General features: G+C 39.1%; 1 protein-coding gene across 3 annotated transcripts in view; it reads right to left on the bottom strand.

Annotated features, from left to right (window-relative positions):
• Window positions 1-18750, bottom strand: part of DNAAF9 (dynein axonemal assembly factor 9) — a 150671-nt gene that overhangs the window by 76159 nt on the left and 55762 nt on the right. For 2 of the 3 annotated variants that reach the window (XM_081257890.1, XM_081257889.1), the window contains exons 8-13: window positions 15813-15911; window positions 10255-10310; window positions 9345-9395; window positions 7865-8000; window positions 2738-2819; window positions 1729-1765 (exon numbers count right to left, since the gene is read on the bottom strand). In XM_081257890.1, coding sequence (XP_081114016.1) covers window positions 1729-1765; window positions 2738-2819; window positions 7865-8000; window positions 9345-9395; window positions 10255-10310; window positions 15813-15911 — 461 coding nt within the window. The remainder of the gene's footprint in view (window positions 1-1728; window positions 1766-2737; window positions 2820-7864; window positions 8001-9344; window positions 9396-10254; window positions 10311-15812; window positions 15912-18750) is intronic. The other variant, XM_081257891.1, reaches the window with a different exon arrangement.

An 18750-nucleotide genomic window follows, 5' to 3' on the forward strand; every position in this document is an offset into this window, starting at 1 on the left:
TCAGTCAATATGTTAAAAAAAAGAGATACTAACGGGTGGTGTCTAAGAAGAGGAATTATGGTTAATCTTATTTTTTCCCCTTACATCTCAAATTTTCAAGTGTGATTATATTACTTTATATTTTTCCAACAGAGCCTTACGGGTTCTACCCTAGAGATTCTGATTCAGTACTTCTGAGAACTACTATAGCCCGGGAAATGTATGTTTTTAAAAAGATCCTTAAATGATTCTCTGTGGCCTGTCACTGTTAGCCTTTGGGAAGCACAGACCTAATTCGTTTGTGCTAGGATATTTAATTAGGTAATAACAGAACTCTATTACCTTCATAATTCTGAAAGAAAATCCCTTTATGGAATTCAGAAATTCCTGCATTATTATGGACTGATTACATCCTCCCAAAATTCATATGGAACCCCTAATCCCCAATGTGACTATATTTGGAGATAGGGCTGGGCCTTTAAAAGGTAATTAAAGTTAAAGGAGGTCATAAAGGGTGGGCTCCTAATCCAATAGGATTGGTGTCCTTATAAGAGGAAGAGACACTAGGGACTTCCCTGGTGGTCCAGTGGTTAAGAATCCGTCTTGCAATGCAGGGGACACCGGTTCGATCCCTGGTCGGGGAACTAAGATCCCACATGCCATGGGGCAACTAAGCCCACGTGCCACAACTAGAGAGAAGCCCGTGCACCTCAACAAAAGATCCCATGTGTCAATGCAGCTAAAAAAAAAAAAAAAAAAAAAAAAGCAAGAGGCACCAGAGATCTTTCTCTCTCTCCATGTAAGCACAACACTAAGAAGGTGGTGGTCTGCAACTCAAGGAGAGAAGCCTCACCAGAAACCAACTCTGCTAGTACCTAGATCTTGGACTTCTAGTCCCCAGCATTGTGAGAAAATAAATTTTGTTGTTTAAGCCACTCAGTCTGTGGTAATTTGTTACGGTAGCCCAAGCAGACAAGCATTAATGAGTTAACTTCGTGTCTTTGGTTTCCTGCTAAACTGGGGGGGTGGGGTGGGGTGGAGAAATCAACACTAGGCCCTTTCTAGAGAGTTGCATGGCCTGAGTTGAGATCCTAGCTCTGTTCCATAAGTCTCAGTGTCAAATTCAGAGGAAACACCTCTCAGACCAGATGTGGTTTCACACAGGTTCTACCAATGGGTTTCAGGATGTTTTATTTTTTGGAAAGCCCTATTACAAAATGCACAATATATTAAATATATTAAGAAGCATTATGCCATTTAAATGCATGGGTGTGCAGGCAGAAAGTCTCTGAGTCTGGAGAGAGGAGCAGATGGCAAACCTGGCAGAGTCTCTAGCCTAGACTTCAAGATGAAAGACAGGGGCTGGGACATTCTGGGAGACTACACAGCTCTACTTTACTTACTTATTTTACTTATTTATTTATTTATTTATTTATTTATTTATTTGGCTGCATCAGGTTTTAGGTGCAGCAACGTGGACTCCAGAGAGCACGGCCTCGGTAGTTGTGGTGCGGGCTTAGTTGCCCTGCAGCATGCCGGGATCTTAGTTCCACGACCAGGGATCGAACCCACCTCCTCTGCATTGGAAGGCGGATTCTTAACTACTGGACCACCAGGAAAGTCCCTCTGCTCACCTCTTAAACCAAATGTCCTACCCAACGCTATCTCAAAAGGAGGTAGATGGGACAATCTCAACATCTGAGTAACTCAATGGGAGAAAGAAAAAATGTAATAGAAATGAAGACTTACATTTGTTCAGTTTTCTTGGGCAGCTTGTTGTCATCTCCTGTGAAAGAGGACCATGTATTAAGAATGTGACAAGATTATAGGAGATGCAAACACTTTCACAAGGAGGCTAGAATTTCTTAATTTGAAGGAGATGTCAAGAACTACATTTTTTTCTTTTGAGTTAAATACTGTACAAGCACAAACAGTGAAACCTAGCTTCTGCCAGTATCCTCCCAGACCATCATCCCTGACACTGACCTTGACAACCAATCAGCATCACCACTAAACACCAGAGAAGACATGTGGAATCTTCAGCTCTGGAATGTTTTTGCCTTTATTTTTAAATTTTTAAATTAGGAAGTATAAGTAAGCAGGCTCAGTTCTGCCTCTTTCTTCATCTCCTTAATTATCCAACCCAAGTCATGCTTCTTTCAGAGTTTCCTGGCTTATATAACAATGCTCAGGAGAAAACCTGGTTTCTGATGCACTCTCCTCTGTGAAACAGTGCTGGGACCCTCATTCATTCAAGAGTTCTTCTCTGTGTCTCTTTGCATGTCTGCAGCTTCTGGTTACCCCAGCAAAGAGGATAGCCTCAGTCAGCCTAGCCTTTCTGAATGGCTCCTCAGCATAGAGCACTTGCTCCTGTCAATGTTCCCAGCTTATGGGTACCCTTCTACCATGGCTCTTCCTCACCTTCCGCACTAGAACAACAGGCACCTGGCTGAGTCATCCAAACTCCCATTGCAGCCCATATCTCCTCCTGCTATCTCCAACTACAGCTGACTCATCTTTGCCTTCCCTCTGATACCAAGCACTTGGTCTCACACATGATTGGATCTAATATATACTGAGCTGATAATTATTCCTCCTGAAATACACTCTGTGAGAAATGTGTTAGGCACATCAACAAGGAATTACAGGCTACAAAATGAGTTTCTGAGGAAAGTAGTAAATCTCAAGTCCACTTCTAGTTCATGGGAGAAACTTTTCATTAGATAAGTTGATGAGATGACAACTTACATGGACTTACCCAAGTAAGGAACATGAGTAGCTCCAAAAAAGTATGTTCTTGAACAAGCAAGGGGTCCCTTTGGTGAAACACACTGTACTACCTGGATATCAGAAAAAAAAAAAAAAAAGGAAAAAAGGAGCAGAGACTTAAGTGTGTACTGTTAGAGAAACAAACAGTGTATAGTTAATAGAAATCCATTTTATTTTACCAACAGCTGCTTTATTATTTTTTAAACGCATAGGGGAAAAGGTCACCTTTGTTGTTTTTCCAAAGGTATCTTGTGTGTGTTTTATAACTTTGGCTACATTGTGAGGCTGCTGTTGGGTCAGCCCAGGATGTTAAAGAATTAACAACTTAGAAAGAAAAGAAGAAAAAATGTGCTTGGATTTTGACTGTCATTAATGTTTAGTGCAGAACTTTCACAATTTGAACCTTGGCTGACATGATATGCAGATGTGGGAAGGCAGCTACAAATTCAGGAAAGGAGGTGATACCCAGGTCCCCACCTTCACTTGTATTTCATCTCTGCTAAGTTCTCTAGATTTTTTTTTTTTTTGCGGTACGTGGGCCTCTCACTGTTGTGGCCTCTCCTGTTGTGGAGCACAGGCTCCGGATGCGCAGTGTCAGCGGCCATGGCTCATGGGCCCAGCCGCTCGCTCCGCAGCATGTGGGATCTTCCCGGACCGGGGCACGAACCCGTGTCCCCTGCATCGGCAGGCAAACTCTCAACCACTGCGCCACCAGGGAAGCCCAGTTCTCTAGATTTTTAAATTCTTATTTTTCTTCCCTGCTTAGTTGCTCATTTATACAGATAGAAATGGATGTCCTTTTCTATTTTGAAAATCCAACAATCTCATCAGGGTTCCTAGGATAGTAGGTACAAAATGCAAAAATGCTACCACAAGAAACAGAGGAAAGGAAATTAGCACAGTATCTTATTTTTTATTTATTTATTTATTTATTTATGGCTGCATTGGGTCTTTGTTGCTGCGCGAGGGCTTTCCCTAGTTGCGGTGAGTGGGGGCTACTCTTCATGAGGTGTGCAGGTTTCTCATTGCGGTGGCTTCTCTTGTTGCACAGCACTAGCTCTAGGTGTGCAGGCTTCAGTAGTTGTGGCTCACGGGCTCTAGAGCACAGGCTCAGTAGTTGTGGCGCATGGGCTTAGTTGCTCCGTGGCATGTGGGATCTTCCTGGACCAGGGCTCAAACCCGTGTCCCCTGCATTGTCAGGCAGACTCTCAAGCACTGTGCCATTAGGGAAGCCCAGCACAGTATCTTAAAAATAGCTAAATATGACACAAATATTCATTCCTTCTATTTTACTCCATTAAGGAAGTCACAAGAGAATACATGGAATTTTTCTGTAATCCAAGTTATAGATTTGAAATAAAAATTTAATTCTGACTAATCTAAACTATACCATAGTGAATATGATCAATACTGCCAAGATCCTAAATGAAAAATCATGTACATAATTCTAACTGTTGGTTAATAGGCTTATTTCCTCAAAACATGTTCCTTGGATTTCCAAATTTTCCCTAACTAAAGGTTTTTTTATAAGGTGCCATGTATTTCAAACCTGCTTCCTTAGATGAGGTCACAAATTTATGTAAGCCTATATTAACATCAAATTTATTGATGTTTAGATGCAACTGACAAGGGATTAATCTCCAAAATATACAAAGAGCTCATACAGCTCAATATCAAAAAAACAAACAACACAATCCAAAAATGGGCAGAAGACCTAAATAGACATTTCTTCAAAGAAGACATATAGATGGCCAAAGGGCACATGAAAAGATGCTCAACATCACTAATTATTAGAGAAATGTAAATCAAAACTACAATGAGGTATCATCTCATACCGATCAGAATGGCATCATAAAAAAATCTACAAATAATAAATACGGGAGAGGGTGTGGAGAAAAGGGAACCCTCCTACACTGTTGGTGGGAATGTAAATGGTGCAGCCACTATGGAGGACAGTATGGAGGTTCCCCAAAAAACTAAAAGTAGAGCTAGCATGTGATCCAGGAATCCTACCCCTGGGCACATACTGGAGAAAACCATGATTTGAAAAGATACAATGCACCCCAATGTCCTCTGCAGCACTATTTACAGTAGCCAAGACATGGAAACAACCTAAATGTCCATCAACAGATGAATGGATAAAGATGATGTGGTATATATATACAGTGGAATACTACTCAGCCAAAAAAAGGATGAAATAATGCCATTTGCAGCAACATGGGTGGACCTAGAGATTATCATACTAAGTGAAGTAAGCCAGAGAGAGAAAGATAAATACATATGATATTATATGTGGAATCTAAAAAAATAATGATACAAATGAACTTATTTCCAAAACAGAAAGAGACTCACAGGCATAGAAAACAAATACATGGTTATCAAAGGGAAAAGGGCATGAGGGGAGGGATAAATTAGGAGGCTGGGATTAACATATACACACTACTATATATATAAAATAGATAACCAACAAGGACCTACTGTATAGCACAGGGAACTATACTCAGTATTTTGTAATAACCTATAAGGGAAGAGAATCTAAAGAATGTGTGTGTGTGTGTGTGTGTGTGTGTACACACATATACACATATATATGTATAAATGAATCACTGTGCTATACACCTGAAACTAAGACAATACTGTAAATCGACTATACTTGAAAAAAAAATGTTATTGACATTTACATTAAAAAGGAAATTGGGGGCTTCCCTGGTGGCGCAGTGGTTGAGAGTCCACCTGCCGATGCAGGGGACACGGGTTCGTGCCCTGGTCTGGGAAGATCCCACATGCCGCGAAGCGGCTGGGCCCGTGACCCATGGCCGCTGAGCCTGCGCGTCCGGAGCCTGTGCTCCGCAACGGGAGAGGCCACAACAGTGAGAGGCCTGTGTATCGAAAAAAAAAAAAAAGTTAATTGGTACAACAGAAATTGCATGTGTAATGTAAAACTGCTCAGATAATCTGGATTTTCAGGTTTAATATCACCTATTAATTTGTAAATTATTCACAAATGGCACAGAAATGGAAAAGATAAGTATGTCACCTTGAAACAGAGCTGAATGAAGATGAAAGTTCATAACTAGGGCCCCCACCACCCCAGGACCAGTAAGTTCCTTGACTTCATTAGGTTTTCATGTTTGTAAAATAAAGAACCCCAATTATTACAGAAAGTTGTATAAATAACCTGCTACATTTTTGTTTTGGTAATAGACTATTTTTTTTAGAGCAGTTTTAATTAGGTTTACAGAAAGACTGATCCGAAAGCACAGAGAGTTCCCACATTATCTCCTGTCCTTCCCTCTGCCTCCACAATTTCCCCTATTATTTGTCTTGTAATATTATATTTGTTACAACTGATGAACTAATATTGATAAATTATTATTAGAGTCCATAGTTTACATTAGGGTTCACTCTTTGTATTGTACATTCTATGGGTTTTGACAAATGTATAATGACATGTGCCCATCATGACAATATCATACAGAATAGTTTCACTTCCCTAAAAATCCACTATGATCCATCTATTCTCCCTTCCTCCCAAACTCCAGGCAACAACTGATCTTTTTACTGTCTCCATTTTTTTTTTTTTTTTGGCTGCACTGCGTGGCTTGTGGGATCTTAGTTCCCCCGACCAGGGATTGAACCCAGGCCCTCGGCAGTGAGAGTGGCAGTGAGAGCATGGAATCCTTAACCACTGGACCACCAGGGAATTCCCTTTACTGTCTCCACTGATGTACCTTTTCCAGAATGTTATATAGTGGGAGTCATATACTATGTAGCCATAAAAGACTGGCTTCTTTAACTTAGCAATATGCATTTTAGGTTCCTCCATGTCTTTTTGTGGCTTGATAGCTCTTTTTATCACTGAAACACAGTCCACTGTATGGATGTATCACAGTTTATTTATCCAGTCACCTGCTGAAGGACATCTTGGCTGATTCTAAGTTTCCAAGTTTTGGCAATTATGAAAAGTGATGTTATAAGAAAAAATTCCTTGTGTAGGTTTTTGTGTGGACCTAAGTTTTCTGCTCACTTGGGTAAATACCAAAGAGCATGACTGATGCTAAAAGTATGTTTAGTTTTGCAAGAAACTGCCAAACTGTCTTCCAAAGTGGCTGTACCATTTTGCATTCTCACCAGTAATGAATGAGAGTTTCTGTTGCTCCACATTTGGTGTTGTCGGTGTTTCAGCCATTCTAAGGTGTGTAATGGATGGCTAAATTATTGCTCCAAACATTTCACAGCACGATCCTCACTGACTCTTCTACTAGTCTATGAGATCCTTCGAGGCAAAGACTATGACTAAATTTGCCCTGCACCTAGCACAGTGATTGGCACATAGTAGACACTCAATAATGATTACTGAGTTAATGACTGAAAGCCCTTTGGCTTTGGAGTCATACAGACCTAAAAACAGAAATTGGCTAAGTCATCCACAATGTGGGTGTGCACTGGGGTTAGTTTCTTTTTTTGCAATTTTTTTGAGATAATATTCACTATTTTAAAGTATAAAAAAATGTACTGGTTTTATCATTGTGTTCTTTTGTCCTCCTTATTGTTCCAAGATTCCTTCTTCTTTTTTTTTTTTTTTTTTATCATTTCTTCTTTGTTTTGACCAAACTTCCTTTAGTCATTCTCTTAGGGTAGGTCTGCTGGCAACAAATTCTCGTAGTTTTCTTTCATCTGAGCATGTCTGGATTACCCCTTCATTACTGAAGGAGGTTTTCGCTGGATATAGATTTCTAGATGATAGTTCTCTTTTAACACTTGAAATGTGACAGTCAAGACATAACAAATTTAGGCTTGGAATGACTCTATTTTCAAGTTAATTTAAAATTCTTATTCTACTGTTGATACTACTTGGATAAATGAAAGTTTGGTTTGTGAAAGTATTTTTTTAACCTTTTCCCTTCAATATTTAAAAATTAAATATGATACTTTCAAATCCTATCTAGTACTTACATAAAAATACACAGTCAGTTTTTATTCACTTTTCACACCAAAACAACTTCAAATTCAAGGTTAAATCAATACACTAGTTGGAAAGGTTCCATTTATCCAGCTCCCCTCCTCCCTATTTGATAATAAAACCAATTAAGCACCAGGTAGTCAAGCCACTCACCATGTGTTTGGCAAAGCTCCCGCTGGGACCAGTGCTGCGTACCAGGTGCCCTTCAGAAGGGAAGTTAAAGTTGCCAGCATTCAGGTTTTCTCGTGTGGAATGATTACCAAAGAGAACAAATGGCTGCCTATTAGGGCTAGAGTGGCAAATCAAAAACATGTGATTAGTGAAGAGATATCTGGCTAGGTAAACTTCCAAATGAATGAGTTCTTGGGCTTCTCTGACTGTCATCCTGCAGTTTGAGCAAGGTGATTAGTACAGTCCACCTAATGCTCCCTGCTGGTTGGGAAGAGATACCAGATTATCTTTGACTCCTCCTACTGACCCATAGGGACATAACTAAACCCAAGCCATGTTTATATTTTTAGCTTGTCCTCTGCTTAAGGAGAAAGTTCTTTAAGTTTGCTGTCCATGATGCAGAGATGGAGCAAAATCCCAGTTTTATACAATAGCATTTTGATAGAAATATACATTTTCAAGAATGATAGCAGTTGTGATACTCACACTGTAGACAAACAATAGAGCTGTTAACCATTCCCAAGTAGCTTTAGGAGGGAAGGAGGAAAGTAGGGTTCTCACCACCACACCTACCCGTCCCTGCACCCAACCCTCTCTTCCCTCTTTCCTCTTGGCTGCAATGCTTCCTCATAGTTTCCCTACTTTCCACTCTGCTTCCACTCTGCCCTCCTATAATCCATTCTCCACATTGCAGAGAAGATAATCTTTTAAACATGCAAAGCCTTTATTTTCAGGAGAAGGGCTGACATCTTTCACATGGCCAACAAAGACTAATATGGTCTGGCCTGGCCAACTTCTTTAGCTCCATATAAGGCCACTCTCTCCCAACTTCCACACTCCGGCCAAATTCATCTTCTTTTAGGTTCCTCAACACACATTTCTTTTATGTTCCTTACGTTCTCATCTCAGGACCACTGCTTTTGTCCCTTAATTATCTTTACTCATCATTCACATCTCATCTCCCCCCAGAGGTCAGCTCTCCAGTGTGGTCTTCACAGTACCATGTTCTTTTCTCCTTCAAGGCGTCAATCAGAGTTTGCAATTACATATTTCTTTGTGAGGTTGCTTGATTAATGTCTTATTTCTCCACCACATTATTCACTCCATAAGGGCAGAGACTGTGTCTGGTTTATTTTTAAATCATGTATCTCTTGCTTAGTATGTCATACCTATTTGTCAACAAATAGTCAATGACTAAAGGATATTTTAAAAAGATAGTTTCTGCTATGGATTGAATGTTGTGTTCTCCCAAAATTCAACATGTTAAAATCCTAACCCCCAAAGTGATGGTATTAGGAGGTAGGGATTTGAGGAGGTGATTAGGTCATAAGGATAGAGCCTTCATGAACAGGATTATAAAAGAAACTCTTATAAAAGAGGTTCCAGAGAGATCCCCCTTGCCCCTCCTGCTATGTGAGGTTAGAGTGAAATGACACCCATCTATGAGAAAGTGGGCCCTCACCAGACACCAAATCTGCCAGTGCCATGATCCTGGACTTCCCAGTCTCCAGAACTGTAATGGAGAAACAAATGTTTGTTGTTTATAAGCTACCCAGTCTATGGTATTTTTGTCAAAGGAGCTAAAACAGACTAAGACAGCTTTCTTTATCCCATACCCTTCCCTTAAGTTGCCCTTAGAGTACGTCATGTGGAAAATCCTTTGTATTTCTTCTCATTGTTCTTAAACATACTTCCTTAAGCTTCAGGCAAACTGGGGCTGTTAAAAGTAAAAATGACCCTGAATCTATTCTGATGCTTAATTCAAGTTAAGTGAGACTCTGTGCAGAAAAAGATGACTCTGAGTCCCAGTCAGGGTAGTCTGTCTCATTACCAGATTGGACTGCAACTGGGGAAGAAAAGAAAGATCTACTCGCATTTATCCATCAGAGGAACTATCCGCCGCTGGGCCCTCCTGATTATCATTGCAAGAGAGGTACAGAAGGAAACACTTCAAGAAAACAAATGCAGCAACCTTCATTGCTCCCATGTCTTCCTGGGGCTGGACCTTTATGCCCAATCCCTTTATCCCTTTTACTACCCAACAAGCCACTGTCGATCACTGCCCAGCCCTTGGACACTCTGCTTCCTCTAGCTTTGCTGGGTTACAGATGGAATAAAAAATTCCTTTCTTTAGATTTTAGCAAGTTACAATGTTTTAAAAGCCACCTTAATATAAAACGGTTTTTAATACAAAAATACAAAAGCAGTGAAACAGACAATTTTATAGAGTATGGATTTCTTACTCTGTGATGACTGAAGTCAACCCATATTTTCCTGACTCCACCTTCTGTACTTAGATTCTCTCCCATTTCCACCCCCTTGTCAACCCCATTTTCTCTATTACCATTCAATTTCTTTCCCAAGAATCTTACCTATTTTCAGTTATATGACTGGAAATCATTCCATGACTAAAGTAACTTCTGAATGGCTAAAAAAGAAGTCAACATTATATATATTAAGATCACAATTTTATAAAACAATGACAAACCCCTCATATATGCATGTATGTATGTATATAGTGTGTGCATGCATGTGTGTGTGTGTGAGAGAGAGAGAGAAAGAGAGAGAGAAAGAGGGAGAGATGCATGTTTATAGATTGTTATAAGAACATGGGAGGACATATGTGGTGGATAACAACATGAATTTTGGAGACAGAAAGCAAACAAACAACAATTAGCAAAGAAAAAAAAGACAAAAGGCTGCAAAAGAAAAAGAAAGGAAAAGGAAGGTAAAGAAAAATCCTTGTCAAATTTTACAGTTTTTAACTACTGAAGGGAAACTGGACAAACCACCATCTGTGCTCTAAGTTACTAACCATATAGGAATCTTCTTCTTCTATTAAATTTGTTTCTACATTTCCAATAATTAGAATTATGTTAATTCTATAAATTATAATATATATTAATTCTAATATACTAATTTAAAATGAGTAATGAGGAAGAATCCAAGGGACTTAGAAATACTGACAGAAGTTTCCCAGGAAACCACAGAAGTACTTCTCAGCTTTGATGTGCATAGTGCTAGGCTAAACACTAATCAAACATTGATATGCAGGGTCTTTGTCAAGAGTTCAAAACTTCAAAAGGCAATTCTAATCCCCTTAAATAATACTGATTGTTTCCCCCCACCCCCGATTAAATAAATAATATATGCTTATTTTAGAATACAATAAAAACCACCTACAATCTCTAAGAACTATTAACGTTCTGGTACATTTTCTTCAAATCTTTCTTCTATGGTATATTCATAGAATATATATAGATTGTACCAAAGTTTATTAAATAGTCCTTTATTCTTGGAAATTTATATTGCTACTAACTCTTATATCATAAATAATACTGTAATGAATAACTTTTCATAAATTTTATCTACAGCTCTGATTATTTCCTTAAGGCAAATCTGGAAATGAAATTATAGGGTAAGAAGGCAAAACTATATTGCCAAATTGTTTTTCAAAAAAGTCTGATCAATGTACACTTCCACTTACAATATCTGAGTGTGCCTATCTCAGGGTAAGCACTGTCCAATAAATGTCCTTTTAAAAATATATTTGTCAAGTTGACAAATGAAAAATGGTACCTCATTGTTGTTTTATTTTATACCCCTTTGATTTTTAATGAAGTAGAATATTTCAGATATGTTCAATGGCCATTTGGACTTCCCTTTGGTAATTAACTGTTTATTTACATCCTCTGTATGTTTATCAATTGGAGTTTTGGAGTTTGTCTTACTGATTTGTAAAAACTCTTTATATATTAAAGGAATAATAGCTAAAGTTTATTGAGGGTTTACCATGTGAACTGTGACAGGCATTTAAATGTATTATCTCAAGCACAGTTGACCCTTGAACAACGAAGTTTGAACTGCACAGGTCCACTTATATGTCTTTTAAAATAGTAAATACCACAGTAACATATGACAGGCAGTTGGCTGAATCTGTGGATGTGAAACCGCGGATGCCAAGCAACCGCAAATATGGAAGGACTGCGTATAAGGAGGCGTCGTGTACACAAAGGGCTGGCTATAAGTTAAATGCAGATTGTCGACTGTGTGGAGGGTCTGGAGGGTCTGGGTTCCTAATGCCAGTGCTGTTCAAGGGTCAACTGTAATCCTAGTAACAACCTATGCAGTTCATTCTCATGATCCCCTGTTTACAGATGAGTTGGCTAATTTAATTAACTTGTCCCAGGTCACAGAGCTAGTGAGCTGCATAGTCAGGATTCTAACTGGATTTGGGAAAAAAAGATAAAATTAGATCCATATCTCACATCATATCCATATCTCACATCATATACACAAAAAATCCCAAGTGAATTATGGATCTAAATTTAAAAAATTAAACCATACAAGTACTAAAAGGGTAAATTCCTCTTTAACCTTAGATTTATAAGCCTTTCTGTATATGACTCAAAGTCCAGAGGCAATAAAAGAAAATATTAATAAATTTACATAAAGATAAAAAGTTTGCATGGCAAAAAACCACCATAAACAAAGCAATTGATAAATAAGGAAGAAATATTTGGAATATATATCACAGACAAAAAGGTAATAGCCTAAATGTATAAAGAACTCGTAAAAAACAAGGGACAGGGCTTCCCTGGTGGCGCAGTGGTTGAGAGTCCACCTGCCGATGCAGGGGACACAGGTTCGTGCCCTGGTCCGGGAAGATCCCACATGCCGTGGAGCGGCTAGGCCCGTGAGCCATGGCCGCTGAGCCTGCGCGTCCGGAGCCTGTGCTCCGCAACGGGAGAGGCCACAGCAGTGAGAGGCCCGTGTACTGCAAAAAAAAAAAAAAAAAAAAAACCACACACAAAAATACCAAACGAAGAACAACAAAAAAAGGGACAAAAGACCTAAAACCTGTGCTCTATAGCTCAGTTAATAATGTTGTACCAATATTAAAATGGGAAAAAGACATGAAAATAAAATATAAAATGGCCTTCAAACATATGAAAAAGTGTTCAAGCTTAGTCATAATTAGAAAAACACAAAATAATACCAAGATACCATTTCTCATCGATGAGACTGTCAAAAATTAAAAAGTATGACAACACATTCTATTGGTGAGGCTGTGATAAAACAGGCACTCTCATATGTTGCTAGTGGGAATGCAAATCAGTACAACCTTTCTGAAGGGAAATTTGGCAATAGCTAACACAACTACATATGCACTTACCTTTTGACCCAGCAATCCCATTACTAGGTATACAAACCTCCAACAATATGAAAATACATAAGCACAGAGTTATTTACTATGGCACTGTTTGCAACGGCAAAATAACCTAAATACATATACATAAGACAGGGGTTAATCTGCATATAACTTATAGTTGGCCCTCTGAATTTGCGGCTCCTCTGCATCCATGAATTCAACCAATCTTGAACCGTGTAGTACTGTAGTATTTACTACTGAAAAATACGCAAGTGGACCCAGGTAGTTCAAGCCTGCATTGTTCAAGGGTCAACTGTACTATGAATTATAATAAGGAATGAACTGACCTAGAGAGAGTTCCAGGATACACTGTTAAGTGAAAAGAGCAAAGTGGAAATGACTACATATGGTATGCTACTCTTCAGTAAAAGAAAGGATATAAGAAAATACTTATGTATCTGATCATTTGCGCAAAAGAGACAGAAAAGACAAACCAGAAACTGAAGAGATTTGTTACCTACTGGAAATGGAATGGGTGGAAAAAGGGTGGGAAGAAAGTGGGAATCAGAACATGGTAGTAAGAACCCAGGATAGACATGTCACTGAGTATATCTTTTTGAATATTGTTTACTCTTAGAATCAGTAATAAGAAAAAAGAATTAAAAAGAATAAAAAACTGAAATGGGCATCAGTGAGAGGTGGGACAACTTCAAGTGGCCTAATATAGAGGTAATTGGAGTCTCTGAAGGAAAAGAGGACAGAAAAAAAAATGGCCAAAAACTTTCCAAACTTGATGAAACTAAAAATCCAGATCCAAAAAGCTCAACAAAACCCAAGCATAGGAAATATGATCAAAATTACAGTGAGACATACTATAATCAAATTACTCAAAACCAGTAATGAAAGAGAAAATCATAAAAGCTACCAGAGGGAAAAATGACAAGTTATATACAGAAGAACAAAGATAAAGATCAAAGACTTCTCATCAGAAATAATGCAAGTGAGAAAGAGTGGAACAACATCTTTCAGGTACTGTAAGGAAAAAACTGTCAACCTAGAATTCTATACACGGCAAAAATACTTTCAAAAATGAAAGTGAGGGATTTCCTTGGTGGCATAGTGGTTAAGAATCTGCCTGCAAATGCAGGGGACACAGGTTCAATCCCTGGTCCGGCAAGATCCCACATGCCGCCGAGCAACTAAGTCCATGTGCCACAACTACTGAGCCTGTGCTCTAGAGCCCGTGAGCCACAACTACTGAGGCCCAAGCACCTAGAACCCGTGCTTCACAACGAGAAGCCACCACAATAAGCCTGCACACCACAACGAAGAGTAGCCCCCACTCGCCACAACTAGAGAAAGCCCGTGTGCAGCAAATGAAGACTCAACGCAGCCAAAAATAAATAAGTAATTTTTAAAAAATGAAAGTGAAATAAAATTTTTTTTCAGACATACAAAAGCTGGAACAATTAATCATCAGAAGATTCACACTACAAAAAATGTTAAATGATATCCTTCGGGGAGAAGGAAATCATACCAAATGGATACCTGTGTCTACACAAAGAAATGAACAGCACCAGAAATTTTAACTACATGGGCAGATATGTAAGATTTTTTAATTATTTAAATCTTTAAAAATATTTTTAAAGATTTTTTGAAAGACAAAAAAGACAACTGACTGTTTAAACAAAAATAACCCCAATATATTGTGGGGTTTATAACATAATGTAAAAGTAAAATGCACAGCAACAAAGATCAACTCCAGTTCCAAAGGTCAGGAGTAGGGCCTGTCCTGGGTCGCAGTGGAACACAGCAGAACTGAGGACTGGCAGTGCAAGCCCAAAGTAAGCTCAAGTGCAAGCTCAGGATCACTCTTTTGATCCTTCCTTTGACTAGTTTTGGGAAATAGTTTGAGAACTAGATTTGTGCTTCACTTTATTTATTTATTTATTTATTTATTTATTTATGTATTTATTTATTTATTTTCTTTTTGGCTGCATCTGGTCTTAGTTGTGGCATGTGGGATGTTCGTTGAGGCATGCAGGATCTTTTGTTGCAGCGCGCAGGCTCTTTGTTGTGGTGCGCGGGCTTCTCTCCAGTTGTGGCCTGCAGGTTTTCTCTTCTCTAGTTGTGGCGCGCAGGCCCCAGAGCACGTGGGCTCTGTAGTTTGCAGTACACGGGCTCTAGTTGCAGCGTGCGAGCTCAGTAGTTGTGGTAAGTGGGCTTAGTTGTCCCACGGCACGTGGGATCTTAGTTCCCTGACCAGGGATAGAAGCCACGTACCCTGCATTGGAAGGCGGATCCTTTACCACTGGACCACCAGGGAAGTCCCTGTGCCTTAGTTCTTGATTTACATACCTCAGTTTACTCATGGAGTGGGTCTTATCCTGAACCTAGTAACTTCACTACTGTTGTTTGCCTAGAAAGAAAGCTTGGCATTACCTAGAGGTTCAACTGACAAAGGTGTGCTATTCACATGTGGAGAATTATTCCTAGGCTTATTAACTGGTGCCCAACAGAATTCCTGGCTGACAGGGGCACCACCTCTGACAAATGAGTATCTTTCTTGTAGAGAAACTGGCACAGAAAAAAAAAACCTTCTTATATAGGGGTTGGCATGGGAGTTAAAAACTTCTTTACAGCATGCAACAAATCTTAAGGAAATGATAGCCAAATTCGGATTGGTAGTGCTATATTCTGAGAAAATTTTTAATAAAAGTAAAAACAATAAATAAACTAGCCAATTTCTTCTTTCTCTTTAACCCTTCCTTTACATACCTCACCCGCCTGAGATTCAGACAATTCCAGCAAGAAGGGAATTTCTGTGTCAAAACTGGCAAAGAAGCTAGCCCACTGATGTTCAAAAGCCACCAAATCCTAGAAAGAAAATGAAAAGATAATGTGGTCATTCAAGGAGGTACTTTAGAAAACCAGAATCATGAAACCACATCTGATCTCAAAATACCAGACCGCTTAAATATGTTGTTTAAAAGGTAGTAGCAAACTACTGATACATGTTACCACATGGATGGACCTCAAAAACATTATGCCCAATGAAAGAGGCCGTATATAAAAGACTACAGTATATGAAATACTCAGAAAAGACAAATCTACAGAGACAGAAAGTAGACTAGTGGTTTGCTTAGGGCTGAGAGTGGGAATGGAGGTTGACTGCAAGTGAGGACAAGGGAACTTTCTGGGTTGAGGAAATGTTCTAAAATTCAAATTGTGGTGGTGGTTGCACATCTCTGTAAACTTACTAAAAATCACCAAACTGTACACTTAAAATGGGTAAATTTTATGGTATATAAATTATATTCCAATAAAGCTGTTTTTTTAAAAAAAAGGGCAGTAATGTCCTTTAACAGCTGTTTTTAAAAAGGACAGTTAGCAACCCTTGTTGAAGAGGGAGTTATTTATGAGGCACCTAAAGCTATTTATGAGACACTACACCTAGTACCATAAGCTCACAGTAGTGAAGCTTTGTTCAAGGACAAATCAGTTGACTTTAGTTAGAAGTTCAGTGGGGCCAGAGGTGGCCCAGAGCCCTTTCCTCCCTCATCCTCTCCTCCCAGCGGGAAAGCAAGTATGAGGAACTCTGCACCTTCCCAGCTGACTCTCCTCTACATACAGCCTGCCTCCCTCCCCCATCCCAGCTGCTTTTCAGCCTCCTCTCTGAACTCATTCCTGTTCCCAACCACCACACATTGCTTTGTGTTCCTGGCTTTTCTTTAAGGCATCATCAGTTAACCCAAAATATCAGCTATGACTTGCTTGATTGAGATACTCAAGTGACATCTTTGTCCTTATTTGGAAGTTGCTGTTAATTTGTACTCAAATTGGATAGTTCTCTTTACTGTCCATCTCACGCTGTGTAAGTGTACATGACAAGCACCCAGCCTAGTGCCTTGCTTACAGCAGGCATCCTGTTTGCTGCACTAAAACTGGCTGTCTGGATCTATGCTCTTCTCTATTCTTCTCTTTAAGGATACACAAGTACTCATACCTATGAACTCTGTGTTAGCCATGCAATGGTCCTAGGCATAAAGCATAATGGATCTCTGCTGGGAATACTTAGTGTAAACAACATTCTCAAGTGACTTCACTATTTGCTGCCCAGACAATCTATATTTTGTTTATTATATATATATATATATATATATATATATATATGTATACACACACACACATGTATTACATTACATATATGTCAATATATGTATAAAATTATTTTCAGTAATATGTAGGAGACAGTGCTGATACTGTTTTCTGAGTATGTTTTATATATAGCATAGGATAAAAAATCAGGTATATATTTGTGTACATATGTATGTATATACATGTGCATGTATATATAAGTATGTATATGTGTATACACACATACACACGCACAAGGAGAGAAAAGGTGAGGGAGCAGGGAGAGAAGAGAATTTCCTAGTTTCGTCCACTGAAGAGATCTAGAAACAATGACCAAACCAGGAGCAAGGAGCATTTCTAGCACCCAGATTGTGGTGCTGAAATGTGATTTCCCACTCAAAGAAACCATAACTTACTAGAGAAATGACCAATTCCAGGTCTGAGACAGGAAATGTACAAGATAAGCCTGGAATATCTTGTCCCAGTATATAGCAGAGAAGTTACTGAGGACTATTAAGATTGTGTTAAAAGGATTTGTGACCAACTTGAAGTGAGACCACAGCCCAAAGATGGAACAATTTAGAGCATCAGTAAAGATGATAACTGCAATGGACAGAAACATATCAAATATGTTTAAATCTATGAGTTCAAAATTCGATATATTTTAAAAAACTATTTTTTTTTTACTGGTTACTTTTGGAAAACGGTTGGGAACCAACCTTATTTTGAAAACTTAAAAGTAAAAGCAAGAATTCAAGCATTTATATTGCTTTTCCTACATGAATGTCACCACTGCATAAACAATATTAGCAAGCTGAATATTTCTCTTTGGAGAATATAAATGAAGAAGGAATTATAGAATTGGAATACCACCATTTTGCAATAGTGAATTAAGACTCTAATTAATGAAGTAAAGATCTGAAGATTGCGTATCAATGGCTGTTCACAAAATAAAGAGAATCAATTAGATATACGTACTTCTTGGTAAGGAACACAACACCCTCTATGAAGTAATCTTCCCTCTAAAAATCAACCCTGAAACTGATTAAACCTCTAGATTCAACTACTAATAATCAGGAAATACAAAAGACAGGGAAACTGTTAAACTACATCATGGGAATGCAATCAACAAAATCCCAGTAAGGGGCTTCCCTGGTGGCACAGGAGTTAAGAATCTGCCTGCCAAGGCAAAGGACACGGACTTGAGCCCTGGTCCTGGAAGATCCCACATGTCGTGGAGAAACTAAGCCCATGGGCCACAACTACTGGGCCTGCGCTCTACAGCCCGCAAGCCACAGCTACTGAGCCCGTGGGCCACAATTACTGAGGCCTGCGCACCTAGAGCCAGTGCTCCACTACAAGAGAAGCCACCACAATGAGAAGCCCATGCACCACCACAAAGAGTAGCTCCCACTTGCTGCAACTAAAGAAAGCCCGAGTGCAGCAAAGACCCAAAGCAGCCAAAAAAAAAAAAAAAAAAAAAAATCCCAGTAAGGACAACCATATGACAATGATCTGGTTTCTTCAACAGACAGTTAGCGAGGGGTGGGTGGGAACAAAGAGAAGGAGGGGGAGTCCA

The sequence above is a fragment of the Mesoplodon bidens genome, assembly GCF_964165515.1.
Source record: "Mesoplodon bidens genome assembly, chromosome: 15".
In the NCBI taxonomy this organism is placed as follows: Eukaryota; Metazoa; Chordata; class Mammalia; order Artiodactyla; family Ziphiidae; genus Mesoplodon; species Mesoplodon bidens.